The sequence below is a fragment of the Aplidium turbinatum genome, chromosome 13 (assembly GCF_918807975.1).
Source record: "Aplidium turbinatum chromosome 13, kaAplTurb1.1, whole genome shotgun sequence".
NCBI lineage: Eukaryota > Metazoa > Chordata > Ascidiacea > Aplousobranchia > Polyclinidae > Aplidium > Aplidium turbinatum.
In genome coordinates this window covers 3,334,100-3,353,754 of record NC_137484.1, presented here as the reverse complement: position 1 = coordinate 3,353,754, position 19,655 = coordinate 3,334,100, and the positions used below count along the sequence as shown (strand labels likewise).

Here is a 19,655-nt window from a genome sequence, read left to right as displayed (position 1 = left end):
CTACATTTTCATGAAACAACCGATTGCTAAGAATTGCAGAGTGCAGACGTAGCTAGAAGAGTTTTACATTTTGAGTTTTAGCCCATGATAAAAAATAAAATTCGACTGCGCATGATGCTATAGGCCAGGGCTAGACTAAATATATTTGTTGTAAAATCTTTGAAAACCTAGTACAAGGTCACTTTAAGTTTATTGTATAGGCCTACTGTAAAATTTTAGAGCTTTGCGAGTTGTGAGAATCAAGTATTTTGCGTCATCGAACTGATAAAAAAACGAAATGGTTTGAAACTGTTAACAAAATATACAAATTAACCAACAAACTGAAAATTATTTTTCGTTTCGGGCATTCCAATTGCATATAATGTTTTTCGCGTCTTTTAGCGTCATTTTTGATAAGATATTCTTCAAAAGACCCAAGCACTTAACCTTAAGCTAACGCAGTGATTCCTAAACTTTTTCTATTCGCGTAACATACAGCAGTCTCATAAAGTGTTCTCGTATCACCTCTAATCTCAAAATACACAACAAAACGCAAACAAGTTTAACGAATTGGGTTTGGTGGCCGTGCTTTATAGGTTTGGTGGCTGTGCTTAAATTTACTTTCATCGACGTATATCCTTTTAATTTACATCGCATGCACGTTTTAAACTTCTTTGGTTTTGCCACACCACCTGTACCGTACCACCTGAAAGACTTCCGTGTACCACAGTTTGGGAACCACTGGGCTAATGCATCACATTTACTGTACAACGCATATTGCCCACAAGTGTTTATAGTCAGACTAACCAGTGCTGTATTCGAGGGTATAGGCAGTATACTCTCTGCTTTTTCGAGCAACTATAGTATACCCTCTGGTTTTCCAAAGAGAGTGCCTATGCTATCCTTAGGATTCTGATTGATTCTTGAAAACTTGAAAACTAACTACTTAACCCAAGGACCAATGGTACACGGGACGGGTGTACCATGAACTTAATTCCGTTCTGCGAGTTTTATGCTTGAATGCTTGCTAAACCACCGATCAGCTAAGGATACTATAGATCCCAAATTTGTAAAGAGGATAAAGATGTAGATTCCTCTCGGCAGGCTGTTTGGATTGTATTCATAGAAAATAAACAATTTTGTACCTCTCGACCAATTTTGATGTTGATAATTCATGTTATGGTAGAATAAATGATAGTATTTTGCAAGTTGTGTATTATTCATTTTTTGGCAAATCTGACAATATAATGAAAATTTTATTATGCTTTTTTTACGAATACAGCACTGAGACTAACCATGACCTACTCAACATATTGACAAGTTTGGTTCCTTTAGTTTACATGCTGCAAGCATGTTGTATGAAGTAGCAACAGCTTACAACATTCTATTTTATTGATTTTGCGCCATGGTAGCTTACAATAGCTGATTTGCTGTATTCCTTACTGATACGACAAGGGTGTTTACTGCGATTTCCTTTGCCTATATTGATATTTGCGCATCGCGACATCTTTTCTGAGTACTATTCAAACAAATACGAAGATTGCAGCTAACGCAGGACTCTGCCTCAGAAGTCCACAGGAATTTGGTAACGTTCTTCTTTGGTAACCAAGCTATGGCATTAGAAAAAGGGGTCGGCAAGTAAAACCTTTCTCCACCAACTAAATCAGTGTAGAAACAGAACAACCAAATTTTATGAAGGAAAGGGGTGTTTGGAAAAAATGCGTTAATTTTGTCCGGGTACGCCCCAAACGAATGATGATGATTCAAGCCTTCAAGTGCACTACATTTGAATGTTACTGAAACATGATCACAGCATTCAAAGAATAGCGTGGCATCCGTATTATTATCTATCCATAGCCAGGACGAAATCATAAGAGTTTTAGATTTTGCTTACGTTATATTTTGACACCGTGCTGTGCAAAACTGGATAATTTTTGCAGAAGATATTGTTGACCCGAGCTCGTGATGATTAAGGGCTCGTGGTCTTTCCGAGGGACCCCTGGTACTTGACGAAACCACTTTGTATTTTTTGGATATTGTGCTTTTTTTAGAAAAGTTTTGTTTTGGGGCACAAGGATTTTATTGCTACCGGGCTATAAAAAAATAATCCTCTAAACGGCCCAGTAGACAACATTTGGATTGCGTGTTCTCAACAACAACGTGTTCTCAGGTTGATTTATGAAATATTCCAAGTTTAATTACTAATTAGTGTTTTAGGGCCAGACGTACCCGTAGTAAACTACGTGTCGTTCATCAGGGTTGTAGAATGTAGGCTATGCTGCAGTTAATGGCATTTTCTAAATCTTGAAACACAAAACATGCTGTATTCTTTCACCATTTCCTTTTTATTTTTATTTTTTATTTTTTATTTTCCTGCTTCTTTGTTTTGTGACTAAATGAGTCAGCATGGTCTAGGACCATCGCTTTTCACAGAGAGCGTAAAATGCCCCTCGGCAATTGACGTCAGCAATTCGATCATCGGCCCAACCCATGACGACACAATCCTGTCTCTCTCCTCCATCGGGCCGACCACCTCTCCAAAAGTTAGGCCCACTGGTGGAAAGCAAGCGGCCATTCAGCCATCTGAACACTCCTTCTCGGTCGATGTCAGTCAGTCCAATATGTGCGCCAGCGGTTAAAGACCGAAGGCCAAGAGCTTGAAAGATGATTCTGAGAAAAATAATTTTTATTATTCAACAAACTGAGCAACGTTAGTCGCAACGTCAGTCGCAAAGATAACTGTTAGTAGCCTAATATTTGCTGAAAATGTATAACGTTCTGCTATCCCAGACAGCAAAATTCATCATTTTTAACGTCTGCTGAATCGTCTACGTAACGTAAGTTGAATCAATGTAAAATGGTGGATTTTGGTGATTGGGTATGTAGGATACACTTTACAGGTTGGCTGAATGATAATGAAATTTTTATTTTCGAACTGCCAAATATTTTCTGAAGCTTAATTCTGGCAGTTTTGCATAGCTTGCTGTAGTTGTTGAGGCTTTGAACCACTCTCGTATGCCAGATCGCCTAGGTTGACAAGCTGAAGTTGACAGCAGTGAAAGTATCATGACGTTATTTTATGCAATATATTTTATTAAGTGAGAGTGGCAAAATAGAAACTTATTTATGACATGCGTTTTTCAAAAGCAAACCGGGTAAAGTGAAGCAGCGTTGCCTGATCATGACTTATTATTCTTCTTTTATTATGTCACTAAATATCGGGGCACCTGTCGGTTAATCACTGCCTAGTATCACTGTCAATAGAAACTAGGTCTTCCTTACCATGGGGATTGCGGAGGTCTGTTGGTCTACAGCCGGCAATCCTTGATTATGTGGTTGGTTTAAATCTTTATCCTCGGACTGACAAAGCCTCCAACAGATTATTCCTGTCAGTTTCGCATATTTGTAGAGGCTTTTAACCACTGACGCAGGCCGGTCACCGAGTTTGACAAAGTGAAGTTTCCAATTGTTGAAGTGTTGTTTTCTTTGAATTATTCCATCCACTGGGTGCCGCTGAATGATAAGCAGTCCTTAAATGCTCAAGAGCGCATCCTAAGAGCCGAACCAGCGCCGTTTAATCGTGAGGTTTCTTCGTGAACAAAGTCGGGCGCTTAACTACTGTTAGCTATATGATCCGCCTTCTGTACCTCACCACACTCACAGATAGCACTCTCTTCTAAGCCCCAACGCAACATATTTGCATCATAGCCTCTCACACTTGTGAGTTGTGACCATGCGGTTCCGCTTTGATGAGGCAAGTCTAGAGAGGCCATAAACAAATTGACTCTCATATGGAGTTCCGATCACTTGACGGCGGAGATGTACTGCTGATCATGTTTTACTCCATGCCGCATGACACCACTGTTTGCTGGAGCATCCACTAGAAGTTCACTTGTGCTAGCACCCGATCTTGTGTCAGCACAACGTTCTAAGAATGCAGTGCGAGCTGACACCTTTCCGCGTATGTGTTCTAGATGTTTGCGGTATGTTAAAGATTGATCAAGTCGAACCTAAAGGTGGCCTATGTGAGTATGGCTTTAAAAGGAAGTGTCCGGCCGTTGTTTGGATTTTATTTTTTCTATTTAAGTCTCTATTGCCTGGGTGGAAAGCAGAAGTCAGTGTCTTCGAGTCACTTAGTTTGAGGCGCCATTGAAAGAATAGCCAGGTCGTCTGCATGTGCGTATTTATCGGGGGAAGTAAATTAGCAGGTCATTGTTCCCGACAATGCTTCACCAAATCAACGTCATATAAAAACCGTTCAGGTCTACTGAATCTTAGCGTATTACGTCATGGAATTTTTCCTAAAAATGAGCCAAAATTGCACCATCGTTCGTAAGACTTGTATCACACCTGTTGAGAATTACTTCACAATGTTTTACTATGACGTCACAGTAACTGCGTACGTGAGTTTGAGATATTGCAATCTATTCTGGTCATTTTCGTAAAATGATTGCTTGAAAGTTGGTAGCATATTTAACTGTTTGCTTAGTGCTTGCCGGCTGGACGAAAGTTCCGTCTTTAACTAAGTAGTTTGGATTGTAGTGACAGGTTTTTAGTGGTGTATCGCGTTGCACCCCATTTTCGATAGCCGCGGGCTAATTTTACAGAAATACACTTTTTGAATAGACGTTTCAGAAGAGTGTTTCTTTTTCGGTCATTACATACAGACGAACGGATCCGAGAATCTTATGTTACAATTTTCCCACGAAGAGATTATGGTTTACCGCTGTGACCATAAATAGATATAGATGTTAAAAAGCATTGGGATGACAACATTTCCCTGTGAAACTCTATTTCTTAGACGTCTTCGTTAGCTCTTCCTTCGGTCGCTAGTTTCAAGGATGAAATTACGGTTGGGGATAGTTCGACAACAACAACAACAAGTTCAACAACAAACTTGATCATATGTCGATCTAAGATTATCCACAACAGTTTGTAAGTGAGACCTCTCTGCTAAACATAGTATCGTATGTCGCAGTAAGATAGAGGAAGGCCACTCCTGATTTCAAGTTGGCCTTAAACTCATCTTAGATTTCTTTTTGTGTTTTAAATTCTTTTTGTGTTTTTTACGGTCTTTGCAGTTAAGTTTTTTATAACTTATAATATTTTTTATGTGTTTGTGTAACTTAATTTTTTAATTGTTAAATTTAGCCCCAACAATTTAATATGTCTACACTCGGTGGCGACAGGGACTCGGCCGCCGTCGACTCGACTGAGTTTAAGCCTGATGATGTTCTTTGCGGTTGGGCAGGCCATTCTGGGGAGGGACCCAGTAATGATGAGGCTAAGTCAGTTCGAGAGGCCCGGCATCTTAGAAGGGATATTTTGACTCAAATTGGGGAACTTTCTGTAGCCCTAGGTTCTTTGAGTGATAAGCAGGAACTGTTAAATTTTAGATTTAAGTTCTCTACTTTGGAAGAGGATTTACGGCATTTCCATGCTCTTTTGAGTAAAATTTTTAACTCTGCAGTCTTGGCAGAACTTCGTGATAGGGTAGATCTCGAATTTAACTCGTTAAAAAATAACTTCGAACAAAAAGAAAGTGAGTTCTCAGATATGTTAGATGCTGATATACATCCTGAGGATAGCGCCTCAAATGTAAGCACTACGATGTCTAGGAGCTCGTCACGAACAATTGCACAAATTAACCTACAGCTAAGACGAGAGGAGCTCCAGATACAAGCCGAGGCCGAAGCAAGAGCTGCTGAGGCCGACGCGATAGCTGAGGCCGAAGCGAGAGCTGCTGAGGCCGCCGCCAGAGCTGAGGCCATACGAGCTGAGGCTGCCGCAAGAGCTAAGGCCGACGCGAGAGCTGCTGAGTTTGCACTCAAAGACGCTCAGTTGAGGGCTGAACAACGTAAAGAGGTAGTTTTAGCTGAATATCGTTCAGAGTTGGGCTCCCGGCGTAGTTCTAAGAAGGGCTCTTCTAGCCAATCCAGAAATAAACATCAATCGCAGTTTAATTTACATAACCTTTTCCAGACGCCTGTTCAATCCGTGGGTGGACCAGGGCAATCCACACGTTTTCCAGCTGTTTCAGGAGGTCTCAGGGCCGCGGCTAAGGGTCTTCTGAAGGCTGTAGAGCCAAGGCCTGTGAATTATAACTTAACTCCTCCCCCAGAGCGTACAGGTCACGGGGCCGCCATTAGCAGTAATGTTTTTCCCCTCACAGTTTTCTGCGCCGCTAGTTTTTGATCGCCCAGCTACACGTAATTTGCGTGATTGTGAGAGGCGTATCGCGTCTCCTGATTTTAACGTTTGTGAGGATCGTGATCGGGTTGTGCACATGTGACTGAGCCCCATCAGCCCCTTAAGGGATATAGCTTGTCTTCTCCCGCTAAATCGAGTTCTCAACAGCAGGATTGCTTTTTTGAATACCAAAATAGTAGGACGTTTTTCGATAAGGCGGCCTTGATTGGTTACGATGGTAATAATATGCCATTTGTCTTCTTTAAAATCGTGTTACGGCCTTGATGGCAGCTTCGCCCTTTAAAGGAACTCGTTTGACTTTGTTACAAGCAGCTTGTGTTAGAACAGCTGCTCAAACGATTGCTAATTTGGTTTCCGACACTCCTGGCTTGTCAGAGGAAGACAGGATAGAAATGTCGTTAGCTCGCTTGTCTCAACGTTTTGGAGTTCGTGGAGGTCTTTTTGCCGAACCAGAAATTAAGAAGTACCGCTATGGTAGCAAATTAACTTCGATGTCTTCTAGTGATTTAAAAGAGTTTAAAGATGAATTGTCGCAGTGTCTGCTTTACGCGCAAGCTTATGGTCAGCGTGATAAATTGGAAGGACGTTTTGTTTTGGATTTGGCTAAGCGACTCCCGTTTGACGCTAAGCAGCGTTATCTTGACTTTTTAGGTGATCAGTATGGTAGCACTAATGAGCCTACTTTTCAGAGTTTGTTCGATTTTGTTGTACGGGAGGAAACGCGTAAGTCGACTGATTTTAGCATTATGCTAATGGGCAATTCTGGTGAGTCGCAGCATTTTAAAAAGTTTAGCAAAGGAAAATTGCCTTCATGTCCGGTTAGGTAGACGTCGGTAAAACCCCATGATAATGTAATGTCACGAAGTTCGCAATACTCGACTGCTGTTGGCGCACCGCGCGGTGGTGAGGCCAGACGTAAAGACCTACCGGCGTGTCTTTTTTGTTCGTCACGTGGTCAAGTTGAATATCATTTTTTGTCTAACTGTAAAGAATTTTTGCGCTTGACACCTAAAGATCGGAGAGATGTTATCGTGAAAGCTGGCAAATGCTTGAATTGTTTGCGCCAGCATATGGTTAGAGACTGTAAACATGCAAACAACTGTCGTCAATGTGGGCCTAACAACGATAGGAAACACTATTTTCTTCTGCATGATTTTTATGTGACGTCACGTGATTATCTGGATTCGATCAGCAAAGATGATGCTGGTGCCAGAGTTCCTGTGCGTAGTGTTAAGATTGGAAATGTTAAAGCAGCCTTTAACCGCGTTACTGCTGCTCGTGTTTAGAATCCAATGACTGGCAAATCGAAGTTGGTGTATTGTCAGCATGATCCTGGTTCGCAGTTGACGTTTGTTTCGAGTGATTTGGTGTGTGAACTTGGCCTTAAACCGTATGATAAAGCGTCGTTTAAAATGGATACTCTGACTGGTCAGAAACCTACTTGTGCTAACCTTGTTAAACTCAACATCCAGTCGTTAGAGACGAATGAACTGTTTTGTGATATAACTTCGGTGGTTAACCCAGCTTGGGCTGACGATGTTAAAACTTTACCGCATAAGCAGGATTTAAGTGGTTTCCGTCATTTTCATGACGTGAATATGTTTCATTTGAATGATTGTAGTACTGTAGATGTACTGATTGGCAACGACAACGCTTATTTGATGTGGGCTAAAGAAGAACGTGTTGGTGAGAATCGTAGTGAACCGCATGCTTTACTCACTCCTCTCGGTTGGTTGGCTTGTGGTGGTAAGTCACCCTTAGATGAAAGCGTTGCTAATGTGTGCAGAGTGCAGACGTCTTCAGAGTCGGATGTCATTTTTGGCTTTCAGCGTAAAATTGAGTCTCGTGATATGGAAATAGCAGACCTGAATAAAGTCATTCAGGATTTGACGTTGCAAAATGAAACCTGTGAATTGTCTCGCAATGACATTTTGGCTAGAGAACTTGTTCAACCGAATATTGAGTTGAAAGATGGTCGATTTGAGATACCTGTACCATTGAAGGAAGATATTTATTTACCTAACAATTTTGTGTTGGCGTCAGATAGAGCTGCTGCTTTAAGGAAGAAGGCTTTAAAACAACCTGAACTTCGTGATTTCCTTACTGACACCATGAAGGATCTTAAATCTAATGGTTATATCGAGCGTGCTGGTGAAGCAGAAAATGTCAAGGGATTTGAGTGGTATTCACCATACTTTGCGACGTCACAATTAAAAAAGTGTATTGTTTACGATGGCAAGTCTGAATTTCGAGGAACTTGTGTTAATGATGTAATGTTTTCGTGTCCTGACTTGTTAAACTCTCTGGTAGATGTCTTGGCTAGATTTCGGTTTGGTAGATTTGGTCTCATGGCTGATGTGACTAAATGCTTTTTTCAAATAAAGTTACCTGAGTCGCAGAGGGATTTGTTTTGTATATTGTGGTTTGAAGATGATGACCTTGAAAATGGTAAAATGGTAGCTTACCTTTTCGTTTTTGTGTGCACCCTTGGGGAATAAAGAGTAGCCCATATTTCGCTTGCTAGGCTATAAAGAAAATGATCGAGCAGAATCCCAGCGGTGCTGGTGAACTAACTCTCTGCAATATTGCAAATAATATGTACATGGATGATTTTATATTTTCGGCTGATAGCTTAGAGGAAGCTCAGCAAATCACTCATGAATCTGTCGCTTTGTTTGAAAGCCGTGGATTTAAACTTGTTAAGTGGAGCGTTAACAAGGAGGCTATGATTGTCTTGTCAAATTTGGATAATGAGATGCTCTCACCTTTGATTCGTGATGTTGATTTTCAGACTGAAGATATGACTTTGCCATCAGCGAAGACATTGGGTTGTGTGTGGCAAACCGAGTCTGACGAGATGTGTATCGCATGTTCCTTAAAGCCCTTAGCTAAACACACGCGCCGAAGTATGCTCAGTCAGCTTGGGCAAAATTTTGATCCTCTAGGCTTTGGAGCGCCATTTTTTCTAAACGCACGCCTGATACTTCAACAATTGGCGATAGACAAGTTTGATTGGGACACCGAGGTCCCTGATAGCTTTGTTAAAGAGTGGGAGTCGTGGCTTCGCTCTTTGAACCTGCTTAAGGATTTTTCATTACCGAGATGGTATTTTGCAAACTCTGGTGTGTGTAGTCCGGATGATGTTGCTTTATATCAATTGCATGGGTTTAGTGATGCTTCGAATCAAGCTTTCTCTTCTGTTGTTTACTTACGTAGATTGGTTAACGGAGTTCCGAGTGTGTCTTTCGTTCTGATTAAATCTACCATTGTTGTAAAAAATCAGTTTTCTTGGCCGATAGCTAGGAAAGAGCTTGTTGCCGCTTTGAATACAGCAAGACTCGTGAAGCAGGCCTACGAGGCATTGAAGATGCCTGACTGCATTAAATATTTTTGGTGTGATTCTCGGACTGTGTTGCAGTGGGTTAAAAACCCTGATTTACGTTTGAATAAGTTTATCACGCGTCGAGTTGAGCATATTTTATTGTTGTCTGGAGCCCAGGATTGGCGTTTTTGCCCTACCGGTATGAACCCAGCTGATGTTGGCACAAGGCCAAATCTTATTACAAAGAAAGAATTTCGAGAGTTGTGGTTAAATGGTTCTAGTCTTCTCTACCAGTGTGAGGAAATTCCATTTGTAGAGAATGCCACTTCAGTACCTGTCCATAGCCTATATCTTCGTGACGAAGAGGAGTCGCTTAACGTTGGACAGCGTGGCCTTCACAAATTGATCGAGGCCGCACCTTCTTTGTATGTTATGAAAAAGAGAATCGCTTGTTTGGTCGCCTTTGTTGAATTTTTGTACTGTAAAACGAGAAAGCGTAGCTTTGTGAAGCGAAAACTGGACGCGTCTTATCTTAATAATGCTTTGGAGTTGACTGTGAAGTTTGTTCAGAAGAGCGTGTATGGCGATGTGGTACATTTAATGACCAAACGATCGCCGGATGCCCTTGAAGAAGTGATAAAGCGGGGTAGTGTTGGCGCTTCGCAACGTGAGAAGGAACGCTTGAAAGAATTGCGTTCACTTAATAAGTACAGACCTTGTGTAGATGGAGCTGGTGTAATCCGCATTGAAGGGCGCTTAAGTAATTCTCCCGAGATCTCTCTAGAAGCAAAGCATCCAATCGTTTTGCCTTCGAAACACCCCTTCACTAGGCTCGTTGTACTGTCGCATCATAATCGAAATGCGCACTGTGGAGTAGCCTACAGCACACTTTGTTGTCTACGCGACAGAAGTTTTGGATCGCTAATGGTAATGCCTCCGTGAAGAGGTGTCTTAATGACTGTGGTATATGTGCGATTGAGAAAGCACGGCCTATAAGGCAGCTCATGTCTGATCTACCTTTGTCTCGCATAACTGCGCATAGGAAACCCTTTTTTGATTGCAGCTTAGACTATCTTGGACCTTTAACCTTTGTTGAAGGTAGAAGTCACAAAAAAGCTTGGGGACTCTTGTTCACATGTATGGCATCTCGAGCTATTCATGTTGAGCTGATTACGTCATTGTCGCTGAGTGATTTTTTACTTGCCTTTACTAGGTTTACAGATTTACGTGGGCAGGTTAATGCTATCTATTCCGATAATGGAAGCACCTTTCAGGCAGCATCTAAGAAGTTACTCGAGTTGATAAAATCAACTGAATTTCACAACGTCCTGAGACAGAAGGAGATAAACTGGGAATTTACACCTCCGTATGCTCCAGCGCAAGGTGGCGCTTGGGAGGCAATGGTAAAACAATTTAAAATTGCATTTTTTCACATTTTGGACTCTTCAATTCGTAAGCCCAATTTTATTGAACTGCTTACGTACACAGGCAGTGATGTTCGGATCGTGAACGAACGCCCTTTGGTAACCTTGAGTGACGACCCTAGGGATTTTACTGTCATCACCCCTGCCTCACTGTTGACCCCATACTTGGACCCATACTGTGCTGTTGGGCAACCACATGATCGTGACCAACTAAGAAGGGATTATCGGTTCAATTTGTCACTTTCTCAGCAGTTTTGGAGTAAATGGATCGATTTTTACTTGCCAGGGCTTCAGGGACGGAAAAAATGGTTAAAAATGGCCGAGAATTTGGAGCCTGGTCAACTTGTAGTAGTGGGTTCTCTCTAAGACATTGGTAAACGTGGGAAGTATCAACTTGGGAGGGTGCATGAGGTAGTTCCACAAATTAGGAAAGGGAAGCCTGTGGTTCGTAGAGCTAAAGTTGCCGTCTGCAACTACGATGAGAGTACGGGGAAAGTGAAAGTAGACTACGTGTTGAGGGATATCTCGTGCCTTGCCCCCGTAAAGAACACGTAAGTGTTAGGGTTTGAGCCTGGTTTTTTCTGCGGTGTCCGACCCTTGTCTGAGCCCAGAACAGTCGGTTATTATCGCAACAATTGTATATAACGTCATTTTAGTGTGTACCCATGGTACCAATTTCATGTATCGTCGCGTATTATTCTTATTGTTGTTCATTCTTTGCATGCCCTTTGTATTTGCGTATTAACTTAAACGTGAGTGATTCAAACAATTTGTGTATCGTGAGTTTTTATTCATTGGCTCACAATTGTCGTCAATTCTTTTTTAGTTATGCCATGTCAGACTGTCATAACTAGGGGTCGCCATGTTCCCGACAATGCTTCACCAAATCAACGTCATATAAAAACCGTTCAGGTCTACTGAATCTTAGCGTATTACGTCATGGAATTTTTCCTAAAAATGAGCCAAGATTGCACCATCGTTCGTAAGACTTGTATTACACCTGTTGAGAATTACTTCACAATGTTTTACTATGACGTCACAGTAACTGCGTACGTGAGTTTGAGATATTGCAATCTATTCTGGTCATTTTCGTAAAATGATTGCTTGAAAGTTGGTAGCATATTTAACTGTTTGCTTAGTGCTTGCCGGCTGGACGAAAGTTCCGTCTTTAACTAAGTAGTTTGGATTGTAGTGACAGGTTTTTAGTGGTGTATTGCGTTGCACCCCATTTTCGATAGCCGCGGGCTAATTTTACAGAAATACACTTTTTGAATAGACGTTTCAGAAGAGTGTTTCTTTTTCGGTCATTACATACAGACGAACAGATCCGAGAATCTTATGTTACAATTTTCCCACGAAGAGATTATGGTTTACCGCTGTGACCATAAATAGATATAGATGTTAAAAAGCATTGGGATGACAACATTTCCCTGTGAAACTCTATTTCTTAGACGTCTTCGTTAGCTCTTCCTTCGGTCGCTAGTTTCAAGGATGAAATTACGGTTGGGGATAGTTCGACAACAACAACAACAACAAGTTCAACAACAAACTTGATCATATGTCGATCTAAGATTATCCACAACAGTTTGTAAGTGAGACCTCTCTGCTAACATAGTATCGTAGGTCGCAGTAAGATAAAGGAAGGCCACTCCTGATTTCAAGTTGGCCTTAAACTCATCTTAGATGTTTAGTGTCAGCAAAGTTACGCGATAAACTGTTGATCTTCCTTTCCTGAACCTCGCTTGTTCTTGTGGGAGTTTGGAGTCGATGACTAGTTCAATTCTTCGGTGCAAGAGACGCACCAGAAGCTTATGTTGCACACACAAGAGGGAGATATAGCGGTAACTTTTAAAGTCAGTCACGGATTTGCTTTGCTTAGTGGCTGCAACAACCAATGCTTTTCGCCAGAGTTTAGCGATCTTTAGTGTATGCATGCAGTGAGAGTAAACATTTCGTAACAGATTGATAGTTTTCTTTCCTAAGTTTTGTATAAATTCTGGGTGAATAGTCTGGTCCTGGAGCGTTCCTTGCTTAGGCTACAGCTTCTTTATGGCTTCAATCACTTCTACAGTGGTAAAATCTTCAGTTAGTTTGTTGTTGCGTATGTCAACCATCCACATTTCGGATGTGAGGCTTGAGAGTCCACGTTAAATTTGAGGTCTATATTATGTTGATGCGACATTACGACGTTTTTTTTTGCAAAGTAACTTACTTTTCACTAAGCTGTCAGAACTGGTGACAACATATCTATAACTCAGTTGTTGTGTGAGAACAATGACTTGCTGTATTGTCAAGTACAAAACTAGAGTTTATCTTGGTGTTTTGTCGGCTGCTTGGTCGAGTAATGTGAACGTCTGCATGACGCGTGAAGGGACGTTGGTTCGATACCGCAAAGAAACACGCGACTGCTGCACATAGTAGCGTGGTAAAGTGGGAACGGCTGGCTCTCTATACCAGCTACTTGTTACGTGGTGATTGCAATTTGTTACAGAGTACTGGACATTCAAAACAGTGGACAATTTATTATGGATATTTTTTTGGACAATTTTACAGCAAATCTCAATTTTTTTCTTTTTCCGATAACTGAGAGCTCGGAAATAATTGGGACGTCTGATTCTAAAGTGGCCCAAGTCAAAAAAAGTGGTTTTGAGATAATCGAGTTTAAAGATTCATGCTGTGATAAAAATTGTCACTGAAGGTTTGCAATCTTCATCTTGCATGTGAGAAAACTTGAGTAAGCAAGAAATTGTTTGTGATAATTGGTTGACTGAGTGATGACGTCATCGTAGTTTATTACGTAAGTTTTAACTTGGGCCACTTTTCTATGATTAGATAAGTCAAAACTAGCGACCCAAGTTAACTTGGTACAGATAATAAAAGCTTTTCTTACAACAGAAAAGTGGCCCAAGTCAAAAATTTTGCGTTTTAATAAAATATTTTTGCCTGCTTTTATGTTAGGCTACACGAAAAACAAAGTTCTTAATACCTTTTTATTAAAATATGGAAAAAACACCAAACAACGAAATACTGAAAGAACAAACGATGAACAACATTACAGGCTATAAAAGAAACATAACTCATAACTTTAAAACCAAGGCTGCAGAAGTGGGCAAAAAATATGCGATTCCCACTCGATTTATAGCTTGCTGACTCCGACTTCAGTGTTGCCAGACTTTTTTTTCTTTAATTTCACTTAATTTGTGATCGAAATCGAAATGGCGACTTTCACAAAACTAACAAGAACAAACACATCTATTTGTCGGTAAAGTTGTAGAGCTTAATACGGAAAACAAGAAACAATGTTTTGAAAAAAAATGCAAACAAAAATTTTATTGTTTATCAAGCCGGAGTAGGCCTTTTTTTAACAACTCCATCTCCGGACAAGCCAAATTATGACTAACTCCACAGCTGTTTAAAACTGCAGTACCTGATCAACATTGTTAAGCGCTAAATTACTAACAACTAGTGTGAAGCAGAAGTGCTTCTGAAGCCAGTATATTAACAGGAAGAACACAACGGTAAAGAACACAAACGTGTCTACTCCTTTAAATGTGGCAAGTTCTTGTAGAATGCATGGTATATAGGAGGAATATATGGCAGCAAAGTTATCAAGTCATCGTATTTGGCCTTGCTAATGTTGACATCTTCGGGGTACAAAGGCGACATGTTGTCGGAATGGCTTCTTGTGTCCCTTTGATGTAGTTGGACATGGCGTAGCTCGTCGCTGAAGTTGTATCGGAATGAAAATCCACAAGATCCGCGATGGTAAACCATTTCGTGAATCTTTCTCCAGCTATATTTTTGTCTTTCAGTGTCCATTGCTTTCCCAGGTTTTGAAATTTTGGTGAGTTTTGCAATGTCTGTAAAATCATTTTTCTCCATGTGGTGGACTTCGAATTTGTTTCTTTTTCTTGAATTTGTAATTAAATCATAATAATCCTTCGAGGTGTATAAGGCGGCAATTGATGATTTCTTTTTTTCGATTAAACCAAAGTCACTGTCATTGGGCAAATAAGAATGACCTGACCATAAAAACCGATGTGTGATTTTGTTGAGCCTAATATGAGGATCATTGACCAAATAGATCAAAGCTGAAGTCACATTGTGGTTCCGATTCTGTCCTCCGCAGCAATCGCTCCAAAGCGTTATTTCTGGCCATGTGGAGCATTGCGATTTTATGTGCTTGATTAGCACACTGCCAACTTCGTCAGAGCCACGTTTGGCTTCGCTTTCCAGCCAAACATACATATATCCTTTTTTGTCAGCCGTGTGATGGACTCCTTCATTATATAGCCAGAGTTGTCTCAAATAAAATACCTTACTGGTCTGTATAAACGGTAGCAGGTGCGTTTTTTCCATATCAAATGTTATTGTTGTTTTTTGTTTTGAATCTTCTCTTAACAAATCTCGTGCGGCATAAGCAAGAGTGTGATGTTGTTCTAAGGCAGAAAAATTCCCAACTGCCTTCAACTCATGGAATGTGCTGCATGTAGCCTCTCGGAAGCACGAGAGTACAATTTTACATGCGAAAAGTCTTTGTTCCAGCGATGGAGGAACCACTCGTAACTGGGAACTTTTACATTTTTTGTTTAGTTGCTTCGCGAAATAAATCGTACAAATTAGTTTTAGAAATACCCGAAGCTAACCACACAGCGGAAGAATCGTGCCGTTCTCTGTGGTAGTGCGAATTATACTTGGGGATTTTTTGAAACATTTGTTTGAAAATGCATACTACATCTTCTGCTATCCGGGAGTGATTGTTGTGTTTTCCTCTTTGGTCTGTTGGCGTGACATCATTTTTCTGTTGCTTTGTAAGTAGCCGAGTGATTTTACCTGAAGAAACTTGAAGAGTTTGTTCAAAAAGTTGTTTACAAACACGTTTTTCTATTATTTGATACACCCGTGTGTTGTTCTTTGTTTTGGAAGTGGAAGAGTCATCCGAATTTCTTATTTTTTCACTTTTTTTGGGGACATTTTTCACCCATTGTAAAATGTGGTAGTTGTGAGCATCATAATCTTCTAAATCCCATAATTTATTGAATATACTTTCTTTTTCTTCAAGTGTTACTATGTGGCACTGCTTGAACCAACAATCACAACGATACTCTGCAAAATCATGTGTAAAATATTAAACAAATATAATAATATTTTATTAAGACCGACAACAATGCATCAGACTACACCTTCGCTCCATAGAAGAGTAGGCTACTTTCATCTTATACTGAAATTAATTTAGCCTAGCCTACTTCTCAGATTTTTATTTTATTTTAAATGACATAAGTAACCCCCGATATACCTTTAAATTTTTTTCCTTCTCGACTAGCCTATTTCTTTTCCTCTTTGCTAAAGCCTTCTTCCATTCCCCTTCATTCCGTACTTTAGATCTCCGGTGCTTTTGTCCTAATATTGCATGAAACCCCTGTTGCTAATCTATCATTAAAAAAAATTAACAAACACAAATAAAAATCACTTTTAAATTAGTAGACAATTTTTAGACAAACAAAAAAACAACCCGATAATGATGAACCTGCAAACGCACCTATGCTCACTAGAGTGGAGGTTGAAGCATTATATTCCTCATCTGCTGCTCCCACATCATCATTCACCACCATGCTATTTCCCTCATCTCCTGCTCCCACATCATCATTCACCACCACGGTATTTCCATCTTCTGCTGCTCCCATATCATCATTTATCACCAGCACGTTATTTTCCTCATCTGCTGCTTCCACATCATCATTTACCACCACGCTATTTTCCTCATCTGCTGCTCTCATATTATCATTTACCACCACGGTATTTTCTTCATCTGCTGCTCCCACATCATCATTTACCACCATGCTATTTTCCTCATCTCCTGCTCCCACATCATCATTTACCACCATGCTATTTCCCTCACCTCCTGCTCCCACATCATCATTTACCACCATGCTATTTTCCTCATCTCCTGCTCCCACAGCATCATTTACCACTGTGCTACTTTCCTAATCTGCTGCTCCCATATCATCATTTATCACCAGCACGTTATTTTTCTCATCTGCTGCTCTCATATCATTATTTACCACCATGCGATTTTCCTCATCTGCTGCTCCCACATCATCATTTACCTGCGATTTTCCTCACCTGCTGCTCCCACATCATCACATCATCGTTAACAAAGCAGTAGATACTTAAAAAAAATGCGCAGTACAGTGTTACCAAGCAATCAATTATTACAAGCTATAACTTGGTTCTATTGATTTGGTGAAAATTGCAGTATCGTAAATGCAAGAATGGCCCAAGTTATCTTGGGCCTTTCTTGCAATAATATTTTTTTTTATCCAAGAAACCAAGTTAACTTGGTTTACTTTTGGACACTTAATAAAAAAAAATTTTTTTCGTCTAAAGACTCCAAATTTTGTCAGCAACAACCTTATATCGTTTTCTGCAAGATTTTATCAAAACCTCATTTTTGGCCCAAATTAACTTGGGCCACTTTAGAATCAGATGTCCCAATTGTAATGGTGGCCCAAAGCAAAGAAGCTGCCATTCTACATAATCGGTATTCAGCAGTGCCACATGTGACGTCATAATGAACGTCACAAAGGCTCAACTGAACTGCTGGCATTGTAGTAGACTTACGCCATTATGACGCCACAATCCGGCATTATTACGTGATGTTGAATACCGATGTTGGAGAATTGCAGCTTCTTTGCTTTGAAACACCACTACATTTATTGTAGTGCTCTCAGTTATCAAAAAAAGAATCTGAAATTTGCTGATAAAATCCATAATAAATTGTCCAGTACTGTAGACTTTATAGAGTATACTGAGTATTATCGCAATGGGCGCAAAATAAAATCATTGTCATTTTCAAAACCTTTGATCTCACCTTCTGTTGTTTGGATCCTGAATGCCATGCACAGCCAGGTCAGATCTCTCTCGTCTGCAGAACTGTCTGCTTAAAGTATAGTTCTGACGTCTGCTTGACAGTTTGTATTGATAGCCGTTAAACAGCCCAATCGCTCCGTTGTCTAATCTTTCAAATCCAGCTTGGAAACCTAAAATACAACTATTGCATTGTGTAATTGTCAACTCCCTTTTCGACACTCAAATGTGGAATGGAGCAGCTTTTTGATACATGTGCTCTGCCAAACTTACAGTAGGCTATATGTTAGCCTACTTATCGCCTGTGGTGTTTAGTGATTAGAACGGCTGCCTTTGAATGAATAGACGTGGTTCGATACTCTGTTGGGCAGTATTTTAAAGACTTTTTAAAAGGAAAGCCAACATTAAATGAAACTATAACATTTCGTGTCGGATTTGAACTAAACTAAAATATTTTAATCAACAAAATATTCAATGCAATGCAATGAAAACGACCAAACTTTAGAAGATAAAGTTTACAAAACTGATGTCTCCAAAGTCCAAACTTACTTGAGAATCGTGACTCAAGTTGCCTTTGCAATGATGCGATTTCACCTGAACACAAACAACCATGTCAAAACTTGGTCAAACTTTTTGCGAAAGTATTGCTCAGTTGAAATCGGAGTAAAAAATCTACTATAGAGGAGTTGGTTAGGGTTAGACGACTAACTTTGTGAACAAAGAAACCGCAAGATCAAGTAGTAAAATATTTTAAAGCTGCAGTAAAATATTTTATAGCTGGTTCGACTGTCGGGGTGTGTTTTACCAACGTGTTATAAATACAGCTCTTCTTTCGGCGCCACCAAGTGAACAGAAAAATTTAACAAACAACAACGAATGTCAATATCGGTGACTGGGCCTGCGTCGGTGGTTCAAAGCCTCAAAAGCTTAGGCTATATGTTTATAAACTGCAAGGATTAGGTTCTTAAAGAAGCTTGTTTAGTCTGAAGATAAAGATTCCCATAATCAGCCAATAGATGAGGTAGATGAATTATCTCATCTTACTGACCTCCTAGCTGATCCATCATTGCGTTGTTTGTTCCACCAGGTTCGCCTTTAGCTCCCTTCTGTCCACGAACTCCTCTTGCTCCAGCCGGACCTTTCTTACCAGGAGGACCTTGCTTCCGCTCCCTGAGGATGTTATTCCCCACAAAGGAAGAACCTGGTGTGGAGGATATTGATCGGAGACATGTCAGCTGCTCTTGAGCGCAACAAGCCAACACAAGCATAGTCACCAACGACACTAACTGATGTAGCATCTTCCTATTCAGCGTAAGCTTCACTGAGAAACAGTAAAGTTATTAATTAGCAAAAATAATTTATTTTATTTCCGTTTGTTGTTGTTGTTGCTACTTAAAATCAATGTCAACTCGGTGGTATTTGTCAAATCTTCCACTGTCTAAAGAAGTTATAAAAACCTGACAAGATAAAACTCAAAAGAGACTTTCCGAATTTTTGAATGGTCACAGAAACAATGGTATGAAGCTACAAAAATATATTTTTAAACTTTTAGAATAAACTCTTTACAGTCCTATTATGCTTCAAAAGAAGTTGGCACATCAAGCTTCTTTAACTTTAAGACCTCGTGCTGTTTTTTATTCATATTTTGGTTTCAAATAAATATACTGTTTATAATGAAGCACCAGTTATTTTTATTAAACTTGCTACACGGTGAAACACAAATGGTGAAAATAATTTGTAACACAACTTTCTTGTATTTGTTTTCTTTGCATTTGCGTGACAAAGTGTAAGTTTCAAAATGATACGATCTAAAAGGCTTCAGGGTGGTATGTCATTAGTGTTTGTGGGATTTA

At 40.1% G+C, this 19,655-nt stretch overlaps 1 protein-coding gene across 1 annotated transcript; it reads right to left on the bottom strand.

Annotated features, from left to right (window-relative positions):
* Positions 1-2,357: 2,357 nt before the first annotated feature.
* On the bottom strand, positions 2,358-19,118 carry LOC145782603 (CD209 antigen-like protein 2). Its single transcript, XM_082594413.1, has 4 exons — positions 18,851-19,118; positions 18,352-18,396; positions 17,807-17,975; positions 2,358-2,649 (listed from the first exon to the last, which is right to left on the bottom strand). The coding sequence occupies exons 1-4, from the start codon at positions 19,098-19,100 to the stop codon at positions 2,391-2,393; spliced, it is 723 nt and encodes a 240-aa protein (XP_082450539.1). The 5' UTR covers positions 19,101-19,118; the 3' UTR covers positions 2,358-2,390.
* Positions 19,119-19,655: the final 537 nt, after the last annotated feature.